Source organism: Ovis canadensis, chromosome 12 (genome assembly GCF_042477335.2).
Source record: "Ovis canadensis isolate MfBH-ARS-UI-01 breed Bighorn chromosome 12, ARS-UI_OviCan_v2, whole genome shotgun sequence".
In the NCBI taxonomy this organism is placed as follows: domain Eukaryota; kingdom Metazoa; phylum Chordata; class Mammalia; order Artiodactyla; family Bovidae; genus Ovis; species Ovis canadensis.
The window spans coordinates 74,595,598-74,618,904 of NC_091256.1; the positions used below are offsets into that span (position 1 = coordinate 74,595,598).

General features: G+C 45.4%; 1 protein-coding gene across 3 annotated transcripts in view; it reads right to left on the minus strand.

Moving 5' to 3' along the window:
* The window catches only part of RGS8 (regulator of G protein signaling 8), a 47,514-nt gene that overhangs the window by 18,424 nt on the left and 5,783 nt on the right, over positions 1-23,307 (minus strand). The window contains exons 2-6 of one of the 3 annotated variants that reach the window (XM_069544937.1): positions 15,212-15,327; positions 13,990-14,062; positions 11,970-12,096; positions 9,450-9,551; positions 8,144-8,208 (exon numbers count right to left, since the gene is read on the minus strand). In XM_069544937.1, the coding sequence (XP_069401038.1) occupies positions 8,144-8,208; positions 9,450-9,551; positions 11,970-11,995 (193 nt within the window). In that variant the 5' untranslated portion in view covers positions 11,996-12,096; positions 13,990-14,062; positions 15,212-15,327. Of the gene's footprint in view, positions 1-8,143; positions 8,209-9,449; positions 9,552-11,969; positions 12,097-13,989; positions 14,063-14,200; positions 14,274-15,211; positions 15,328-23,307 lie in introns of those variants that run through there. The other 2 variants (XM_069544938.1, XM_069544939.1) reach the window with 2 other exon arrangements.

The following is a 23,307-nucleotide window of genomic DNA, read 5'->3' on the forward strand; positions in this document are numbered from 1 at the left end:
ATGAGAAACAGGAGGATCCACCTTTTTCCTTTTTCCTTTCATACTGGGTTTTCTCTGTACAACCCTCTAAGTCAAAGTTCTAAAGACATCAGACACATTTGAAATTAGTGTCTATCAAGTCACAGGAAAGGAAAGGCTGGTGACCAGAATTCCTGGAACATGGGACAGAATTTTGACGTCCTCCCAAGCATGCACAGCATCTCCAAGAACACACCCGTGGCCGCACACATTGCCTGCTGCCGGCACCCTCCCTCTAGTTCTTTGATGCAGGGTGCTTACATAAGAAAAGAAACTGGGTCACTATGAATGATCAGTGCAGCTGGTGCTGAGGGGAGGGGGGCTTAGGTAACAGTTCAAGGTCCAGGAGTCCTGATTTAGCTGTCAGTGGGGGTGGGCTGCAGCCTAACTCAGTCCCCAGGCTTGGAAAAATACAAGATCACAAGAATGATTTTTTTTTTAGCTTTCTGTTTGCCAAAGTGTAGTAGTCTCAAAGACCAGAGTCCTCTTGCATCCCTGACCAATTGGAAAAAATAAGCTCGCGCATGAGTCCAAGGTCAGACAGGAGAGGAGAGGAATATACATTTATAAAATCTAGGATACATACACTAACGGCAAATTAAAACCTCTTTGATTCAGAGCCAAGCTTACTAATTTGAAATTTGTGATGAGAATAGCACCAGGATCAAAGCCTTCCTTTTATGTTATCTACAGAATGAAGGTTTTAAAGCAAATAACTTTGGCTAAGAAGATTTAGGTAGGAAGATTATTTAGAGAACAAACTATTTCCAGTTCTTGACATTTATTGGCAAGCAATTAGTATGCTAATTGTACTTCAGTCTTGTGATTAACGTAATTTTCTTCAATGATCTCCACTTTGTTAGTGTATATATAGGAAGATGATAGATTATGAAGTAGCAGGATTTAGTTGCTAGAGTCTTTCAGTCAGGAAGGACATGGGAGATACTACAATCCAGCCCTACACTGAACACTAGGAAATGGTGAGGCCCTGGGTCCCACAGTTTCTTATTCCTAGGATGTGGTCACTGAAGAGAAAGGAGAGCCTGGGTCTTGAAACTTCTAGTCCAATGTTCCTTCTTATTTTATCAAGCAAAAACTGAGTCAAGTAACAGAACATGATAGAACCTGTATCTGCAACTATTATAAGAAATTAGCAAGGAATTTTTTTTTATTAAATATGTGAAAAAGGAGATGTGCCCCAAATAGAGTGAACGTTTAACATCCACAAATAACTGTAAAGACAAGAGAAATATTGTCACATCCCATGTACACAGTCCACAGCTTAAAAGATTTCCAAAATTAAGTGTTTGGGAATGCTTGTCTAGCTGGTTTGATATAACAATACTGCAAAGACTCTCAAAGAGGAAACACAGCAGATTCACCTACTGGGCTTTTAAAAACTACCTCCCACTAAAGGTGCGGCACATATATACACTAAATACTACTCAGCCATAAAAAAGAACAAAAGAGTGCCATTCACAGGAACATGGATGGACCTAAAGGTTGTCATACTGAGTGAAGTAAGTCAAAGACAAATCACATAACATCAGTTATATATGAAATCTTTAAAAAGGATACAAATGAACTTATTTACAGAACAGAAATAGAGTCACAGAAGTAGAAAACAAACAAATGGTTGCCAGGGGCTAAGGAGGGGAGGGATAAATTGGGAGATTGAGATTGATACACGTGTTACTATACATAAAAGAGGTAATTAATAAGGACCCACTGTGTGGTACAGGGAAATCCACTCAATATTCTGTAATAGTCTATACAGAAAAAGAATCTTAAAAAAGGATAGATATATGCATACATATTACTGATTCACTTTACTGTATGCCAGAAACTAACACAATATTGTAAGTCAATTATACTCCAATAAAATTAAAAATAAAATCAATACTTTTGTTAATAAATGTTATTTAAATTTAAAAAAGAAAAAACTACATCTCCAGTCAGATTCTCTCACATACATTGAGAGGAAATTGGGACGCTATGAGGAAAGGATGTCAAAACCTCATGTGGCAAGTGGAGGGAGGTATTATGAAATCTAAATAAGCCCACTGGTGATACTAACGTGACCCACATCCTACCCACCGAGTTCAACCTCAAGCTGCCTATGGGATCAAGGAGCTTACACAATCTCTAGCATATAGGAGTCATAAAATGCATTTGTTCTCAGTGAATTTAATGTTGAGTTATAACAAAAATAGTAATAGTTATCCTTCATGGAGCCCCACTATGCACCAGTCATCACGCATAGCATTTCACAATCACATTTAATTCTCGCCATAACTCTACAAGGTAAGTCTAAGCATTCCCCTTTCACAGATGAAGAAAGCGAGGTTTATAGAGGTTACGTAATTTACCAAAAGTCACAGCTGGTAAGCAACAGAATGAGTGTCCGATCACTTTCATCCAAACCTTTTCCAGTAAGCTTTTAATAGCTGCCTTATATATTCTTGGCACTTCTTCTATAAAGGCTAAATGCACCCATTCTCCTGGGTGGGTGAAAGTAAAAATTATAGCAATGTAGAGAGGGTGGCAGGCTTCCCTGGTGGCTCAGCAGTAAGGAACCCACCTGCCAATGCAGGAGACATGGGTTCGATCCCACATGTCTGGGAAGATCCCCTGAAGAAGGAAAAGGTGACTCACTCCAGTATTCTTGCCTAGGAAATCCCGTGTACAGAGGAGCTTGGCGGGCTACAGTCCATGGGGTTGCAAAAGAGTCAGACACAGTTTAATGACTTAACAACAACAACAGAGAGGGTAGTAAGGAGGAAGAGAAGTTTCTTTTCCATCCATCTCTAGTTCGAGTATCTCTTTCTAACCTTTATCCTCACTTTATCCAGAAAGCACACCTGCCGTATTTATTTATTGTGAATACCCTCTACCATGTCTGTTATATATGAGGACTCTGCAACACATGGACGCTGCCCCATTAAATGGATGTGTTGCCTGAGAATCTTGGAGAACTGAAGTCCAGTCTTTAGTGTTTCTCTTGGAAAGCACTAACCACCTGCCACACCAAGATGTCCCAGGTTCATAGTTTTCCCTACTTGTATTTGAGAGCAGTGTTGCCCAAGCTTCAATGCACATCAACATTACCGGGGGGCTAGAGAAAAAATGGGCTTCCCTGATGGCACAGTGGTAAAGAATCCACCTGCCAGTGCAAGAGACGCAAGAGACGTGGGTTCCATCTTTGGGTTGGGAAGATCCCCTGAAGGAGGAAATGGAAACCCACTCCAGCATTCTTGCCTGGAGAATTCCATGGACAGGGGATCCTAGTGGGCTATAATCCCACTAAGTTGCAAAGAGTTGGACATGACTGAGCACACACGTGTATAGAGAAAAAACAGATTACGGGCCCCTACTTGCAGAGATTCTGATTCAGTAGGTATGAGCCAGGACCCAAGAATTTGCCTTTCTCACAAGCTCCCATCGAATCATCCCCTGCTGATGCAGCCTTCCATGGATCCCACTTTGAGTAACACTATTCTAGAACCTTAGGGCTTGGAGAGGAATGAGGGGAGGCCTATGTGACAAGCGGAAATCTGATTATTAAACTGTACATTCTAGAGCTAAAGGCCACTTGGACGAACAAGTGTGGAATTTCGTGAGCTGATAATTTTAGTGTCTGCTTGTTTGGGGTTTTCTGCTTGGGTGCCATGTGACCAGGTCACATCATTATTTTTCTGTATCTCAATCATTATTCCAAAGGGGCTAATTTTTTCATTAAACTAAAAGCTTCTTTACTGCTCTCCTTTGCTCAGAGATGAATACTAACTCTGCAAATGTAAAAGAGCTTTCAATTATACTATTCCATGAACCTCGCTTTCCCTAGGCCTGGTGGGGACAGGTCAGTCTGGACCCTTCATGCTCTGCAAACAATGAAACAAAGACAAGGGCCAAATGGAGACCCAGGCTGGGGAGCTCTGTCATCCAGGTTGGGGATCAGGTGAAAGAATTGAGAGGAAGGGGAAAGGAATGTGGCCTCCAACTTCACCTTAAAACTGGAATGAATTTCAACTTTCATGTCAAAAAACAAAAAACAAAAAAAAAAGAGGAGGGAGGGATAGAGGGAAGGAGAGAGAATCAATTCAGAGTTAAGGACTGAATGTCCTACTAAAAGCTTGACAAATAATAAGCATATGTCTAAACCTCATGAGGAAGAAAAGCAGGAGACACACAATTCTGTACTCTCCAGCAACCTGTCAGAGATTTCCCACAAGCTGGGAGGCTTCATTCTCCCAGGTCTCATCTGCAGAGGTGGGCGCATGCACACACCCCCAGGGACAGACTACGTGCACACTCACAGGCACCAAGTCTAATTGTCACTGGTTGAACAGGAGAAAGATGCCAAATTAACGCACATTAGAAATCCCTCTCTATCTAATGAAGCCATCAGCAGTTTCAATTTCATTTTTCATTTGTTAGTTAAAAAGAAAAAGAGCACTTAGCAAATAGTTATCTCCTAGACTGCCACGGGTTCTTCTTCAGCTCTGTACTACATTTGTAAGCAAATGTAATTGGAAATAAAACTGCTTCAGGTATTTGCATCCCAGCTTTTTTTATTCTACGGTTTAAGATTTAGCAAAGTTGTTTTCTTTTTTGCCTGAGATTTCAGCCCATGAGGTGCAATCCTGTCCAGTGGGATCCTGCCAAGGAGAGAAGGCTTCATAACACAGGTGCCCTCGCCTCTCATCTGCTTGCTCAAGCCATTTCACCTCTAAAGCATTTTTATATAACCCTGCAGGCAGTGCTGACTCAAACCACCTGCCGTAGGTGACGAGTGATTGCCAATCCTGGTGGTTGCTATAGACAGCCTCCTAGAACAACAGGGCAGAGCTCAATCCAGCCATCTAGAGTTCAGATCCTTCACTGTAGAGATGAGGAAACAGATTTTCCAAGAGAATGAAGGATTCCATCAAGGCCATCCTGCTATTTAGCAGTAGAGCTGGGTCAAAATTGAGAGGTCTGACTACCAGTTAGTGTGAGCAGAAACACGCTCCCCAATTAAATGGAACAAATCTCTAAACTAGGGGTCCCCAACCTCTGGGATCTAATGCCTGATGATCTGAGGTGGAGCTGATGTAATAACAATAGAAATAAAATGCACAGTAAATGTACTGTACTTGAATCATCCCCAAAACAACCCCTCCACCCATCCGTCCACTCCAGTCTATGGAAAAATTGTCTTCCATGAAACCAGTCCCTGGTGCCAAAAAGGTTGGGGATCGCTGTTCTAAACCGAAAGCAGCCCTTCTACTCTGGATTGGTAAGGACCTCTAACACAGATTAGGTAGCTTTTAAGAGGAACACTGGATGCCAAGATCCTATGTGTAATCTTGAACTCCCCCCACAACCCCACCCAAGTCTAAGCATACTGCCTGTATCTTTATTGTCTGTAGGCGTGTCTGTTTTCTCAGAAGACTGCATTCTCCACCAGGGAAGGACAGTCCGGTTCATCTTGCAGCACCCTGCCCATCAGCAACTTAGCACAGATTTTGTCCGTAATGAGGACTCGGTTCACCTTTTGGAGAGAATGAAAACATCCAGGCAGAGCAAGATGGCAGAGATGCTCTGTCGACTGAGAATGGGAACAAGAACAATTATCTGAGTTTTCTGAAATAGAATATGCAGGGAGGGCAGCTGCCTGGCGAATTACCAGCCAGTGTGTTCTAGACCAACACAAATGTTCCTGGAGCCCAGTCATACAGTCATTCTCTTTTCTTTTTAGGACATTTTGTTGTTTAAATTCCTGTACACCTCTGATCAACTGCTGTCCCTCCTAAGAGACCAGCTACACATGTAATCCCTTTGGAAAAGCTTAATCAGGCCTAATTGAGTCATAATACTAACCCAAATTAATTAGACTTTTAGAAAGTTGCACTCTTGGAGATAGGCTGGGCTCTGACTCCGCCACAGATTCATGGGGAATAAGTGTTCAAGTTTTAAAACCTTGAAATTCTGCCAGAGGCCCCTAAATGAAAGTCCCTTGCTTCTCAAAGACATTCACTCTGTCGGCTTTTTATTTCTGTAGTAAAAAAAAAAACACACACACACACAGGAACATCAGATTCCAAGAAGGACCACAGAACTTCAAAGTTCAAAAAGCCTATTTCTGTACTGTTTTTTTCTCTTTTTTTACACAAAGAGGCAATCTGGTGTCACCTTGTAACCCCTTAGTGAAATCTCCCTCTCAGAAAATTGTTATTTCATTCCTGGAAACCCAAAGTATCTGTGAAAGGAGCAGAACCAAGTGTCTTTAGCTCTAAAAGTAATTGAATCAAACAAATACAATTAAATCTCTCAATCTCCGAGTCTCACCACTAAAGCAATCCAAATATACCCTGAGCATCCATCCACTAGCTTTAGTACCATAAACTCTGTCTGTAAAGGCTTCTCATTAATCATTGGCAGCAAAATTTGCAGTCTTACTCTCAAGGCACGTTTATTTCTCATTTGAGAAAAATTCTTTTAAAATTCCATTCTTAAAAAAAATTCCACCGTATTCTCACAAAACACCTTTGCATAGAGAATCCCAAAATCATCTAAAGGTGACCTCTTGTGAAGATTCTCACACCAGGGTGACAGGTGGCACACAGGTATTTCCATCCCCATTTAAGAATGAGGAAACAGCCTCAGGGACTTAAACTGAGTCAGTCATGAGGCTGAAATAGAAACCAAACTTCAAGATGACCTTGAATCAAATCCAGCCAGAAAAGAAGGCATAAATTGATCGTGACACTTGTTTAGCCGCCTAATGTGACTCCAGAAAATAAGTCAGAATTGCCCCATAAAAAAACGACCGTTACTGTCAAATCCTAAGTATTATCGCGCATACGCCATTGCCTTGGCATATTCACCACAGAAGTTTGCTGTTTGGGGTTACAGCCATATGTTATACTTGCTGTATCTCCTCTGCTTTATTTTCCTTCCTAACTATAATCCATAGAACACTAAAATGACTATTTGTCTCACAAAATTACTCGCTACAATATGTGCTTGTTCTTAAATTTTGCATTTCACTTTAAAAACTATTCAAAAGCATTTGTTAATTAGTACTAGGACCAAGGATATGGTCAGAAGGAACTGCTCCTCTAGATGAAAGCGAAGTCACTTTTAAAGACATTTTCTAAAGACTGAGCAACCCCATCAAGGCCATCAACAATCTAGCAGCTGAGCTGGGTCAGAATCCGGAAAACAAGTATATACCAGCCAATGCCCTTCACTTTGCGGTGCAAAATCGTGTTCCACACTCCATGCCAAAAGCTTCCCTCCTGCTCCCAGATCAGTCAGGATTCCTAATACCAACAAGACAAATTCACAGGGAGCACTGAATACCTGTGTAAAACCTTCTTTTCTCCTCAAAGGACCCTTCCGTCTCCTTTACCTCTGTTTTCCCACTTCCCTGTTTTTCACGCCACTAGGATGTGAAGAACAATGAACTTGGACTTGCTTGCGATGAGAAACAAAGCAAGAGCTGAAAAGTCTGGCTGCCATCAAAATGCCCTTCCTTCATGGCAAAATGCACAACTCTTTCTGTCTTTGTGGCAAACAGAAGGCCTATGAGATGAGGCAACGGGGCAACAGAAGAGGAAAGATACCAGAAGTGTGTACTAATAAAACTTACGGCCAAGTTGAGGGTATAATACAGCTGGGGTAGTAAACCCCTCAAATAAGGAGGGATAAGAAAACTCAAAATTCTGCCAACCCAAGTCAATAACAAAATGCACAAAATATTCTTTTGACTGATGAGTAACACCAGGCTCTCCAGAGACTTGGGGGGAGGCCATTTAATTTTATAAAGCAAGATCTCCATGGAATCTAGACTTTCATTCCCAATGAACCCATCACTCCAACTCTCTAAGTCAAATTCTTTCTTGCTAAAGTCGCTGAGACATGAAGGCTTCTTGAGACCAAATTTTCAGCTCAGAAAACAGAAAATAAGGGCCCTCTTCCCAGAGCATTTAAATTATGTTTTCTTGTCTATACTCAGGCTCTCTGAGGGTGGAGGCTGGAGCTGTCTGGAACACCAGGCACAGTACCTGGATCATGGTGGGTTCATCTTTTACAAAACGAATGATTTGTCGAGACATGATGAAGCCTGAATTTTACTTACACTTATGGGAGAGAAGCACATCAAAGGAATCCGCCCACCTTGTAGCTTCTTCTGTGGATAGTCTCCTAGGAAATAAGAAATATCTGTCTTGAATCTTTCTGCAATGACCTCCTCTCCCTCAGCCACCACTGAGATTTGCTCATGAGAACAAATCAAAACAATGGAGGGCAAATGAAGACCACATTTGGACTCCTGTAATCCTGTTGCTAGAAATGTACACATTCTTAAATAGCTGATAGAAAAATCTCAGATTTGGGATTCCATAAGTTTAACAAGTTGGCTTTCAGTCTAAAAGGCAAAACTAAGAAAGTACATCCTCTAAAGATGCCACTGTAGGGGAATTCCCTGGCAACCCAGTGGTAAGGACTCAGTATTCTCATTCCCAAGAGCCCAGGTTCAATCCCTGGCAGGGAAACTAAGATCCCATAAGCTGCACAGGGCAGCCAAAATAAATTAAAAGCAAAATTTAAAAAATAAAGAAAACAGATGTCATTGTAAACCAGCTATGAAAGTTAAAGTGTTAGTTGCTCAATCGTGTCTGACTCTTTGTGACCCCCTGCCACAATGCTGTCCACAGAATTCTTCAGGCAAGCATGCTGGAGTGGGTTGCCATTTCCTTCTCCAGGGGATCTTAACGGCCTAGGGATCAAAACTTGCATTGCAGGTGGATTCTTTATCATGTGAGCCACCAAGCCAACTATACCTCTCCTTAATAAATTAGTTAATTAACATATCACAATCACAAAGAAGAGAAGCTGGACTTGGAAACAAAAAAAGTGAGGCTGAGTTCCTGACTCCATCTGTTACTGTCAGCCTTGTTTCCTCGCCTCTTTAATGGGGATAACGGCACCCATCACAGAGCCCCATGAGGGTTAAATGAGGTACTGTCTGTGACGTCATTTAAGACAGAGCCTGCACAGAGAATAGGCACTGAAATCAGATCATCTCAACCTAAGCAGATTTTTAAGAGAAGATTTGAGTGTTTCCAAACTGAGAAGCTCAGGTTGACAATTAAGTAGAACAAAGAAGTATTCTTCACTGCAGCCTTATAAGAGTGGTGCTTAATATGGCTTTCTTAGGAGAAAAAGGAGGGTCCCTATTCTGAATTTTGAAGCCCTATGCTTTGAAAAGGAAAATATTCTTTCACTCGTGTTCAAAGATAGAAAAGAAGCCGCCAAGAGACTGGAAGTTACTGTCACTCGGCTCATCTCTTCAGCCATCTACCAGAGAAGAAGGGGTTGTATAGTCCCAGCATGAGCATCCCACGGCTGACACTCTGGGGATGCAGTGTGGCCCTATTACTCACTTTAGAGCACGGTTGGGTTTGTCGGGAAGAATGGCTGTGAAATCGCTACAAGAGTCAGACTTGTGAGACAGGCATCCCAGTCGAGTCCTCATCCCTTTATTCCTGCAACAAACACAGGGGCAGAAAGATGGGGAACTGTCATGAAAATATTGTCAGCCCCCAAAGGGGAGCTGCTGTGGCAGAAGCCAGCCCTGCCCTGCTCCCATCCTTCCCCAGGTGGCCCCTGAAGATTTCATGAGCAAGAGGAGAAACACCAAGAGGATCAAGGGCAATACTCACTCCCTATCTTGACGACCGGAATAGTAATAGGTCCCCTAGCCCTAGAGGCTTAACGCTTTTTAAAGCTGACATGCAAGTTGATGGTAAGTCAATGAAGGTCATTAGCTTGGAAGAATTTCTAAATTAGGATTCTCTGTGGGGAAAGGAAATACAGTGATGACAAAGTAACAGTCCACATTTTGCCCTCCCTCTAGGAGGACAAAGTAGCAGCAGCAGCAATAACTCCTGACTGCAGAGCCCGGGATAGCCATTGAGAGCAGAGAGATGCTTGAGGGATACAGTAATGCCTGTCACAGGATCTCAGAGCACAAAGCAGGGACCTTCAGGGCAGGTCAATTCTACCTCAGGTCTTTCCCATTCATCCCACAAACCTGAGGATACACACAAATGGTGACAGACCAGTGAGGACTGATGCCTGTAGGGGGGAAGCAGAAGCAGTAGGTACAACCAGCAGCTAAGAACCAGGGTACCCTCTGTCAGCAATTTCACTTAACTAAGCCCTCATACACTTATTTGTATTTTGGCTAATCTCAATCAACATATTTAAAATTTTAACATGTGTGCTTAAATTTCTCATATTTTTTATTTTCTTAAGGACCAGACGCTTTGCAGTTATTTGACAGCTCCAAGAGAAATGAAGCTAATATCTCTGACTCTCAATATTAGCCCCCTTTGACCTTTCAGTGAGATTGGAAAATTACAGCCCTGAGAGATACCTGTTTGTGTAGATAAAATTTTATTGGAACTTTATTTACTGGAAACACCTTGCTTGTTTATATATGGTCTGACGCTGTTTTCGAACATAAGGGCACAGGTGGGTGGTTAAGGACAGACTGTATGGCCCATGAAGTTGACAATATTTACTCCCTGGTTCCTGATAGATTAAGTTCATTGACCCCTGACCTCTAACTATGACCACTCCTAGGGTGGAGGGCAAAGGCAAGAGGGAGGAGTTTGGGATGAGCAGGACTTAAAAGTGACTGATAAAAGGGGACCGCCACGTACACACTGGTGACAATTTGCCGTGGAAATAGTCCAAGAAGACGTTATTCTCCTTGTTAAAAGGAACTTCTTCCATTCTGGTTTCCCTCCCTCATTTTCACAAATCCTGGACCTGGGCAGAGATGTGAGATCCAATTCAAGCTCTTTTACTTCAAATGGCTTTTCATCTCTGATCCTGGTCATTGTTCACAGAAATCTCATCCAGCAAACTTCTAAGGGGATGGTATTACCTTTGGCGGGGGTAGACAACATGTGCACAGCCCATCTCCGAGGAGCCTTTTAAGGCCAGAACGTCCAAGGCCCCAGAAATATCTCCTCTCCTACATGTCCTGTGCCCCCAGCTCTCATCTCAGCCAGGCTCACTGTGCAGCCATTGATTTCCTTGCATTTCAAAACACTGGCTACAGCCATTCTCTCTCCCTCAACAGTGAGCATGTCATGTCCACTTGCTCTTACAAATCACAGGGTGTCCTAGCACCACGCTATTGGAGCAACTGATTAAGGGCCCTTGAATCATCACATTCCATGAATTCAAGTGCAGGTCCTGCCCAGGCTGCACCACAGGCCAGAACCAACTCAGAGTGAGTTGGCTCATTCCTCGGTGCCTCAGAAACATCAGTCAGTGAATAGTCAGGTCAATGCCCCCAAAAGAGCAATTAAGAGGATTTCAATAAATGGCAAATCCATGCAAACCATCTAACAAAGTTTAGCAGGGGCCAGTGTAAAGGGTGCTGCTTGTTACCAAGACAACAGTGAGTCTCCCAAATAGTTTGCAAAAATCTTCCATAAAATATCCTTTGGGGCAAAATAGTTCTGACTTTCTATCTTGTCTAACTGAGACTTAACCTTTTCACTAGGTCTGAAATAACAGGAGCAGAAGCGAGAGTCAAAGGTTAAGGCTACTTTAAAAACAAAGGACTTGCCCTCATCTTTCTTCTCTATCCCAGTAACACAGAGAGACCCCCTAAATGGTTCAATACAAGCTCATGCACAGTCCCACTCTCTGAGTCCCATCCCGTAGGGCAGGGCTTGGTGCTAAGGCAGGTTCTGCTTGCAAGGCCCCAACTCTGCAAGCAGCATTCAGGCAAACACAGCACAGTCCACACAGGAGGCCTGGGGGATGGAGGCCAGTGATCCACCCACAGGATTAGAAGGTTTGGGGCCGGCTCAGACAGCAGGGCAGGTGGGAAAGTGGAAAAAGAGGAAAGAAAGATGAGAAGACATGTTAGCATCAGTTACCTGCGTGGCATCAGTAAAGCGGCCATACGGGCGCCCACTTATGGTTAACCCTCTGGCTGATGTGCAGGGACGACAGGGCGGGAGATAAGACTGCAGGGCTCAGGGATTTACCCTTTCACGTCCTCACCTAAAATCAAAGAATGTGCTGTAAGAGGGGCCACCCTCTCCCACTGCTCTGCAAGTCCTCACAGGTGACCGTCTGCCAAGGAGATACCTCCCCACACACCCCCGTCCCCACGAACATCTGCTAGTCCTGACCGAGGGTGACCAACCAGGGTGGACGAGGACCAGGTGTTGGGTGGCTTCACACTGCTTGGTCAGGAGTCCCTGCTTCCCTGGCTACTGACCATCAACGTAAAGTGGGACGCGAGCCCCTCCTTGGGGAGGAAGGCACGGCATAGCAAGCCCAAAATGACTGTTCCCTATGTCTTATTCGAGTGGGGCCCAAGTGACCAGCCAGCCCTGGGTGAGGGAGGAGGGGTCAGCACTTGCTCCAGAATCCTTTGATTGACTGTTTCTCACCTCCCTCCAAGGGGACCTGTCCCAGAGGTGGTGGGAGTGCCGGAGCCCGGGGAGGGCGTGAGCGGGAGGAAGGTTGGAAGAACTCCAAGGGAGGCTCATCAGGCACTTTCACCACTCAGGTTTGCTCCTTTGCAGGGATCACAGGCTCAGGCTGAAGAAATGAATATGCAAGTCACTCTCTCCAGCCCAGATGGAGACTGCCTGACCTTCCACACTTTGGGGACTGGCCTGTCCCTGACCTGAAGCAGGAAGCGCATCAGGGGAATGGGGGTCTCCAGGTAGACGGCTGATTGACTGATCCCCTCTCTCTCCTGGGGGTCCCACTCTCAGGGCGTCAAATCCTTTGTTCCCACAGATAGGAAACTGATAGGAAGAAACACGTGAGGAGAGCAGCCTATCCATTAAGGGTTCCCCTGGGAACCCTGACACCAAACATAGAATCCATTTTCAAAGAAACCTAATTTAGATAGAGACGGCTCCAGCAAGATCTGCGCAGGGTAAATTATTTTGATATCACCGGGAACATTTCACCAATACTTAAAAAAAAAAAACCTTCTTTCATACTACTATAATTAATCAAATTAAAAGACTACTTTCTTAAAACTAGGGGGGAAAGAATTAGACTTCGTGTGCAGGGGACTGAGCTAGGGCTGTGTTCCTGGCAGGGACGTTTCCTCAATCTTTGCCCTAATGGTGCGTATACCTGCTTGCGCAGAAGTCAGGAAATCAAAGTCCTTCACAGCAATAAGGGTCACCAGGAATCATTACTTGCGGCATCTTAGCCTCGTTTTCATTGACTTGTGGGTTAGAGCCCCAGAGGAGGGGGACGCCCAGGCCAGGAGCCTTTATTAGCTTGGGGCCGAGCAGAATCAGGTACCACCCACACTCACAGCAGGCAAGGTCACCTGGGCTGTATTACCTGGCTTTCTGTCCCTGCCCTGTGGCTCTTCGGTCCCACCACCATCCATGCCTGCTTCCCAGGGCTGCTTAGACGTCTGCCTCTCTCCCCGCATCCAACACTGGCCGCTATTGCCCTTTAAACCCCTCCACCGCCCCTTTTATCAGCTTAGAGTCAAGTAAGTAAGAGTTTGCAGGATACCCTGACCCCACCTTTCTCATTCATCCCAGCACCCAGGGGCTCTTACCCTACTTGGCCCTCGATTTGAAGAAGAGTTTGGGGTTACCCAGAGCCCAGGAAGGTCAAAGGTATGATGGTACCATGCTCCGTGTGCCCTAATAAGTGGGCATCAAGTTACAGGTGACTCTGGGGCAGACAGGCTGAGACATATTGGAAAGTGAGGATACTCAAGGGGAAAGAAAAAAAAAAAGGTTAAAAGCGAAGAGCAAAGATTTATAAAGAGGGGAAGAGGAACTAAGAGCCTCAGCGGGAAGAAAGCAATCAATATGCATGGAGAGGCAGGTTAATTAAATATGGATAATGCAATCAGCCCACACGGGCACCCCAGAGAGGAAAGAGAGTAACCCAAGCGATACTCACTGTCTTTGACCAGTCCTCATGGCCTGCGGGTCTTTGCCAACGGGATGGTCAGAGAGGCTGCGGGTAAGGAGCTCTGGGGAAAGAGTAGATCTTTCTCTTAGCAGTCAAATCCTTGGCGGGTGAAGGGCATGTGTGCATGAACACGGAGGCACACTTGCGCACGTACACACACACACACACACATATCCACACGCCTGCATGCACAGCACACCTCCCACCACTTGAGCCGGGCAGCAAGCGGCCCCGCTGAAAGCTCTTCTCTCTGCTTGTCACATTCGGTAAATACTGAAGCAGCCTACACCCAGCGGGCGGTGGCTCAGCTCCCGGGCACAGGCTGCACGCCCATCCTCATTGGCAGGATGAAGGAGGTGCCCCTGAGCGGAGCTCGCCTGGCACTCCCCCCGCACCTCCGTCTTCAGCCTCATAACCTGCTTCGCTGCTTCTCTGGCTGCGGCTCAGCAGCTCAGGGAGAAGTTCCCACAGCCCAGAGTTGCCTCCCTCGGCACCCAGAGGCTGCCCAGGGGGGCAGCGAAGCTGGAGGCATTAACTCTTTCCCGCCACCAGTGAGCTGAAAATCAAGGGTCTGGGTGCGGGGCGAGGGGCGTCTTCTAATGAGCCCTGCTGCTGGCTGAAGGCTGGTTGCTGCTTAGGGAGCAGGAAGCATAAAGATTTTGCCCCCAGACAGCTGCTGACAGCAGAGCCAAGCCGAATCAAATCTCCTAATGAACCAGGAGGAGGGGGGCTGTCTTGCTGGGTGTGATGTGATGTGATAAATGCAGAGAGCAAGAAAGCTATGGGGCAGGTCACACATCTAAATTCCACCCCCTTTCTCCCAATTTCTATTGTGCCACACTGCCAAGCCACACCGCACAGTGCTGAAATTACCCCCCACTGCCACAGCTCAGCTGTCCCTCTTACCCCACAGCGGCGTTGGTCCCCTGTAACCCATCCCAGTCCCCAGAACCAACCACACCGCTCCTCACTTCTTAATGAGAATTCTCCACCTCCCCAGACTTGTACATTTCCAAATCGATGCTCTTGCCTCTCACCTGGGTTTCCCTACACTGGAAATTCACCCCTCTCTCTCATCCATCACCTAGCAACTTCCCCCGACTTGCATTTGTCACGGAATGAGACTTTTCCCTTTGTTCTGCCCAATCCACACATTATCTCTATTTTTCTATCTTCTACAGTCTTTTTTTTTCCTTTCAAATCACCTTACCCACATGGATCTTCACACTGCCCGGTTCAGTTCCACAAGTAGGACTCTCTCTTCCTGCTTGCCCTAGTACAGTAATGCTCCGAGTGTGGTCCCTGGACCAGCAGTGTCAGCAGCACCTGGGAATGTATTCGAAATGTAAAGTCTTAGGCCCCACCCCCAGACCTACAGAACTGGAGACTCTGGGGATGGGGCCGGCCTTCCAGGTGATTCCAATGCATGCTAAAGTTTGCAAACCGCTGTCCTGGGGTAAAGCTTACTTACCTTCTTTCTCCTCATTCCACTGCAGGTCTCTAAGGCACCGCCTCCTGCTCCCGCCCAGGAACTGGCTCCCAATGCGCCTAGACTTAGCTGCAAATCATTCCTGAAACCCAGAAGGCAGCACTCGCTGGAGACATCAGCAGATATCACTATGGAAAATGCTGCTTTTATTCTAAAGATACCAGACTCTCTTTGTTGACCCCTTCCCAATGTAGAAAGCATGGTCATATGTTGTCACTCAACAACCCCTTGCCACAGTCAAGAGACAGTATTTTCATGCCTGTGACACAGATCAGAGAGCTGAGGGTAGAAAAGGTGACCTGCCTTTTTCAAAGTGACACCACACGTCAGAGGCATTTCAAGGACCAGAACTTGCTTCCTTATGACTTTTAGAGCAGAGCTTTTCCTACTACGTCACGCCAGAACCCAGTCTTTACAGACAGATCTATTGGTGCAGAGCCTGGACCCTTGCAGTGCAATGACTCTGCCGCAACCACACTGATGATAGGATGAAATAAAAATTCTGAGGCTGCCTCCACAGTGACTCATAGTCTCTCTCTGAAAATGTCCACAGTGCCCCTCTGTTAGGTAAAGGGAACTTCGCGTTATAAAAGGAGATGCAAATGAGCGTTTTCTATCCCTCCGAATTCCTGTCTTGAACCCCGAGGCAAACTGGGGTTTCGGATTAAAGCATAAAGAGAATCGTTCACTTCTGGGCATTTTCCTGGTGAACTGTACCATCAGAAAGAGGCACACAGATAAATCGGTGAATAAAAGCCCAGCGATAAGCACTTCCCTAATCCAAGGTAAATGAATGAAGTTGCTCAGTCGTGTCCGACTCTTTGCAACCCCGTGGACTGTAGCCTACCAGGTTCCTCCGTCCATGGGATTCTCCAGGCAAGAATACTGGAGTGGGTTGCCATTTCCTTCTCCAGGGGATCTTCCCGACCCAGGGATCAAACCTGGGTCTCCCGCATTGCAGGCAGATGCTTTACCCTCTGAGCCACCAGGGAAGCCCCCGAGGTTAAGTTTATACTGTAAGGTGGATCCACCCCTGGATTCCTCATCCAGGGCTAATGTTTAATGAGCACTTAGTATGTGCCCTTTTCATACTGTTCATACTCCTTTCATACTGCAAGGAGATCAAACCAGTCAATCCTAAAGGAAATCAGTTCTGAGTATTCATTGGAAGGACTGATGCTGAAGCTGAAGCTCCAATGCTTTGGCTACCTGATAAGAAGAACTGATTCATTGGAAAAGACCCTGATGCTGGGAAAGATTGAAGACAGGAGGAGAGGGGACGACAAAGGATGAGATTGTTGGATGCCATCAGTGACTCAATGGACACGAGTTTGAGCAAGCTCCGGGAGTTAGTCATGGACAGGGAAGCCTGGCGTGCTGCAGTCCGTGGCTTCGCAAAGAGTCAGACACGACTGAGTGACTGAACTGACTAGTATGTGCCAGACACTGTGCTAAACACTGCACTTTGTTATCTTATTAAACTCTCACCAAAAACATATAGGCTACTCTGGTGGCTCAGACGATAAAGAATCTGCCTAATGCAGGAGTCCTGGGTTCCATCCCTGGGTCCAGAAGATCCCCTGGAGAAGGGAATGGCAACCCACTCCAGTATTCTTACCTGGAGAATTCCATGGACAGAGGATCCTGGTGGGCCTTAGCCCATGGGGTCGCAAAGAGCTGGACATGACTGAATGACTAATACAAACTTACAAGACCAATGTCTTTATCATCTGTTTTATAGACGGGAAAACAGAGAAAAGCCATTTATAAACAACAGAACTGGGGGTCTGATACCAAACTCAGTGCCTCCAGCCTATTCCACCTTTCGCCTGAACACAAAGGCAGGGTTAGCGTGGGACCCCTCTACCAGTGCTAACACAGGGGGCTGGAGGCCTCCTCCAAGTCTTACACTGCCCGGTCCAGCATCCAGGATTTAAAGGCACTGAGGAGGCAAGGGAGTGCTGTACGGGAGCCCAACTCTCAAGTGGAAGCTGACCCATATTCACCAGGCATCAGAATCTTCAATTAGTCTTTAGAGAATTAATACAGTTGCAGCAAGTCAATAAGCCAACCCAAACATTTAAGGAGAGATACCATAATTAATAAAGTTTTAAAAGAAAGGAATATAAAGAGCAGAGGGTTGAGGGTGTGTAGACATGACTCTAGAAGGAGTAAAAAGAAAATTAAAAGCACTGCAAACTTTTTATTTTTTTATCAACTCTCCTAAACACCAGGGAGTAAGCTCACAGCACCCCAGTTTGAGCAGCACAGACCTAGGACAGGTCCCTCCCAAGGGAGGACTCTAGGGATTTCCCTGGTGGCCCAGTGCAGCAGGCCCAGGTTCAAGATCCCAAGTGGTGTGGGTGTGCATGCTCAGTCGTGCCCAGCTCCTGGCGACCCCATGGACTGTAGCCCACCAGACTCCTCTGTCCGCCCCCAGGGGATCTTCCCGACCCAGGGATCCAACCCACTTCTCTGGAGTCTCCTGCATTGGCAGATGGATTATTTACCACCAGCACACCTGAAAAGCCCCCAAGATCCCGCATGCCCCAACCAAAACCCAGTGCAGTCAAATAAATAAATAATTTTTTAAGGGAGGACTCTTATCTTCCTTCCTGTAGAGGCAGGTGTATAAAGAATTTGGAGGTGGGAAATTAAGTTGAACCGAGGGGATATGTGTCCTGGCATGGTTTTCTTTCCCAAAGGAGAGAGACAGGAAAAGGCAAGCATGTTGGAGGGCTAATGAGAAAAGCCCTTGCTACTTGGACTCCAGTCCAGGGACGTAGAACTCTGGATTCATCTCTGTTTACAGCTCCTGAGCTGCTGGCTGAAAACTAGGCATAGGACAGCATCTCATGTTGCGAAGCATGGTTTTTCCTGGGAAAGCAGTCACTGCAAGCCCTGCTCCGGCTTCTCAGCATTTCTGGCTGCCGGGCACCTCGATGATCGTCCCTTTCTGCCCTTGCTCCTCTGTGGAACTCCATCCTCCCAAGCACCATGCACGGCTTCTCTCCAGAATCAGGCCTTTGGTCCTAGCTCTCTTGAGCTCCATGCTGCATTTCGAGAGGTCTTCTAGACAGCCCCACCCCTCTCAGACCCTGCAGACTCTAAACTGTCTCCAAAAAAACCACCTTCCCCTCCAAGTCCTCCATTCTTGCTGGGCTCCTGTGTGCGTGCATGACATCACTCTGTTTCAGACCCTTAAGGTAATAAAAGCAGGTATCTGGGGTTTCCTTACCTCCATTCCTGTTGCTGAATTGATGTCTAAACCTTGTCATTGTATTTCTGATTTATTTCTGAATTTCCTCATCTCGCATCCATGGATGCTGCCATGTCAGAGGTTATCAGCACCCAGCACGATGCATGCCCTTCCACCTCCCCTAAATAACTGATCTTCCTGTCCCTATTTCATCACCTCCATTCCCCCACAAGCCTTCTGGCACACTCCACTACTGCAAGAGTAACCTACTGAATAAAGCAAATCCTCCGCGGTGGCTCAGTGGTAAGAATCCACCTGCAGTGCAGGGGACACGGGTTTGATCCCTGGGTCGGGAAGATCCCCTGGAAGAGGAAATGGCAACCCACTCCAGTGTACTTGCCTGGAAAATCCCATGGACGGAGGAGGCTGGCAGGCTACAGTCCACGGGGTTGCAAAGAGTCGGACACAACTCAGCAACTAAACGGCAACAACCAACAACGAAGCAGATCACCTGGATAATGGGCTCCACGGTAACTCCCTGTTCTGCCTGATACTTCAATGATTTGGTCTCACTTACTTATCCCATCTCATATCCCGTTGTACACTCAGGCATGCAAGCACACACCTGATTCCTCAGCTAGTCTCTCTGAATGTCTCCACTCTGGGTCTGTGTCTTAACTCCCAGTTCCTTCCTGAAACCCAATATCTCCAAGCTAAACTTCGCCTTTCCGAAGCTTTTCCAGAGCTCCCTCAATCGGGAGGAATCCCCCCATCCCGACATCGCCGCTGTGCTATGCGATTCTCTGACAGCCCGCATCACAGCCTGTAGTTTATCCTTGTGATTTATGTTTTCGGATCCTCCCAAATGACTGTGTGCTCCACAAAGACAGACTCTCTGACTTGTTCCCCCTGCTATCAATTTTCATTGCCTGGTATGGAGCAGGTGTTTAATAAATGTCAGCTGCATTTGATTTTCAGTTCATGAGAAAATGTGAAAAATCACCGAGGATTCCTTATGGCAGAAACACACCAGACTTCTGCAGTCTCCAGGTCAAGATGGAAGTCAGCCTAATGTTAATGACGCCCAGGGGCAGCCGTCCAGGTACCTACGGCATCTGCAAACTATTGTTCCCAACTGCCTGGTCGGGGCAGAGTGGAATTAATCAAGAGCAAAAGGACACCTGGCATTGTCACACAGGCTACAGAAATGTAATTACATTGAAGATAAAGGGAATTAAAGACTGCAATATAATATTTTTAAAAGCCACGATAGTGGAAGTGGAGGTTTATTGCCAAATGCCCCCTGTGTGCTTATTTCATCAACATACCACCTAGGATAGGACCACATTAAAAGCTTTTAATAAAACAGTCATTTGGATATTAGATTTGAATTCTGGTCAGCATGCTAAAGCTCTTCCACAAATCTTTTAAAAGCAATTTCCAGTTCGTAGCTTCCTAGTAACAGTAGAAACATGAATCAACATATGCCACATTGATTTGGGGTTTCCATGGAGACTGGAAGGACACAGGGAAGGGAAGGACAGAAAGAGGCCAGTTGGCCCAAAATTCTGCTAAAAAAAAATGCATCTCGATTCCATTCCTCTGAGCATTAGCAGCCTCATTTCCTTCCTGTTCATCAGTTCGAGCTTCCTGATATTTAATTTGTAATAAGCCTACTCGACTTTGCACAAGGAACATCAGAGGGGGCATGGAAAAAAAGTCAGCAGCTAAAGGTGTGGGCCCAGGAGGTTTGCAAAGAGGACCCGAGAAACACGGGCTCTGGAACCAGAAGAGCCTCTGATCCTCACTCTGCTGCAAACTAGCTCCGTGACACTCACTGCCCTCACTAGCTGCATGATTACCAACTAACATAACCAAGAGCTTTGAATTTCAATTTCCTCATCTATAAAACACAAATTAACACACCTGCCCTATTTTTCAAGGTGGTTATAAGAAAGAAATGAGACAGTCTGTGGGAAGGAAAATGCTTTGCAAATTCCAGCACACTGTACCCTGTTATTATATTTGGTGATGCTCTGTGCTACTCTGTAAATGGAATTTTGCCAGTGAGCAAGTCTATGCAGAACAAGATTGATGACTTAGTAGAGAGTAGACTGACCTGGAAAAAAAGAACAGTGGGTTTGACAGCCCTGAATTTCCATCTCTGCTTCTTGATTTCCCCAGATCTGTAACTGCGGGCAAGTTATTTTCCCTCTCTGAGTGTTATTTTCATCATGTCATCAGTTTGCAATAAAGATTATAACGATCCTAGTACCAATGTCATCAGCCTGTTAAAAGGATCCGATTAGATAACATCATCAAGTTCAGCACAATGTTTGATGAACGGCAAATGACTGTGAGCCACTATTATTAGCTATATTAATTGTTTCATCATCTGTAAAATGGGAATTAGAATTCCTACCCTTCCCTGCTTTACATAGAGGATGACTTCAATGATACCCACTCAGCTATTTGATAAGCTCTCTGGGAAAACACGCTAAATAAATAGAATGTTATTGTTCAAAGATTCATGTTTGCCACTTGTTAAGCCAGGTGACAGCAAAAAAAAAAAAGTATGAAACACATTTGTAAGGATTTTCAAGCTTCTTGGTGGATGGGCGTTACTCAAGTCCCTGATACGAAAGCCCTTTTCTTTTGTCCGCCTTGAACCTTCATGTGTCTCCTTGTGACTCCCTCCAGCCTTTCTTTCTATCCTCTTTTCTTTATTCATTATTTTTACACTTCTCCTTCTAAGTGTGTCTAGAAGGAATTTTAAAATGAATCTCTGGAGGCTTTGTTGTCTAAACTGCAGTGGTTCCCTAGAGCTCCTAAAATTAAATGGCAGACCTACACTGGGAGAAATGACACGAAATTAGGAGTTGTTGTGGAATTACAGGATTCTCAGAGAGTCTGATTCTCAGTTAAAAAACAAAACAAAAACTTAAGAAGCACATCAACCAAATACAGTGTGTGAAATTTAACTTGGACCCTGATTTTAATTTAAAAACATAAAAAAATATTATGAGATAATTGGGGGAAGTGGGAGCACTGATTAGATATTATTATTAATATGATATCAACACTGAGGGTTTTTTTTTTTTCCTTAAGCAATCTTACTCTTTAGAAATACACTTGGAAATATTTAACATTGCAATGATATGCTATCTGGAAATTGCTTAAAAATCATCCAGGGTGGTGAGTGCAAGGGGGTCAAAGCTGAGTTGTCCTGTTTTCTTGACTTGTGTATTTTTGACAGTACGCCTAATTTTTTTTTTTTAGTGTGACAAGATATGCTTTAGTAAAAAGAGCATACAGTGTGTAACCTGTTAGTGCAAGGAAATCAAAATATGAAAGATGCGACTGGAATAGAAATTGATTTCCTGTTTATTTTCCATTGTAAGCTTTCTTCCCCATGGATAGATCAACTTAACAAAACAAAACAAAACAACTATTATTTGACTCCTAGGGAGCAAGAGCTAAAATTCATAGAGGTTTAGAGCAGGTTTGACTCTCAGATATCACCTACAGAACCTAAACTTTAAAGACTTTGCCCAAAGTCACATTGCTTAGAGCCATAGTCAGGACTCAGCGCAGAGCTATTAGAACAGCATCCAGCTCCTTACTTCCTTTCCTCCCACTTCTGAGCTGCCCAAACATCCAGAATCCAGGGCCACAAGTCAACCTTGGATGAGGATGCAAAGGATGACCTGTTCGCTTACATCACCAACCCTTCCCTGCCCCTATTGTGACCTGAGCCTTACACAGTGAACTCACTGTTTACAAATTAGCTTCCCAGTGGCCAGCTGGCTTCTGCAAAGGCAGTCAAAGGGCAGGAAGCCAGGGAGTAAGGAAGAGCGTGCATGCTCCTTCTCCATTGCTCAGTCATGTCCGACTCTTCGTAGCCCCAGGGCCTGTAACCCTCCAGGCTCCACTGTCCGTGGCATTTTTCAGGCAAAAATACTGGAGTGAGTTCCCATCTCCTCATCCAGCAGATCTTCCTGACCCAGGGATTGAACCCACAGCTCCTACATTGCAGGCAGATTCTTTACCACTGAGCCACCTGGGAAGTCCATAGAGAAGAGAGGGCTCTATAATGTGATCCTTCACAGGTCCACAGCCTCATCTCCTGGTTCATCGTGATCATCAAGCCCTCAGGTACGAAACAACCACGACCTCCTCTCCTGTCTCCTCATCTGCAAGTCTATGCACACCCACCCCTCGCAGGAGTGTCTATCAGGGCACATTCTTCCTCGAGGCCCTGCTTCCCCGCTTAACCCTCCCTGCTTGATCAGCTCTCTATCTTTATTCTTTCTCTCCCCCATTACACTTATAAATAAAAGTACTCTTTCGTTTTAAAAAATCCCCCTTGGGCATTCCTCCCTTTGTCAGCAAAGCTGTCTGACAGCATCTCCCGTTTCCCCACTTCCTATCCCATCCTCGGTCCTTCACAATTGGCTTCCATCCCCACCACTGCCCTGAAACAGGGACCACCCCCCCATCCTGTGAAGTCCAATGACGCTAGTCTTTAAGGACCTCTTCACTGCATCCACCACGGTGGCCCTTCACTTCTAGCATTCCTACTCCCTTAACCTCCTCGACCTGACACTGTCCTAACTGC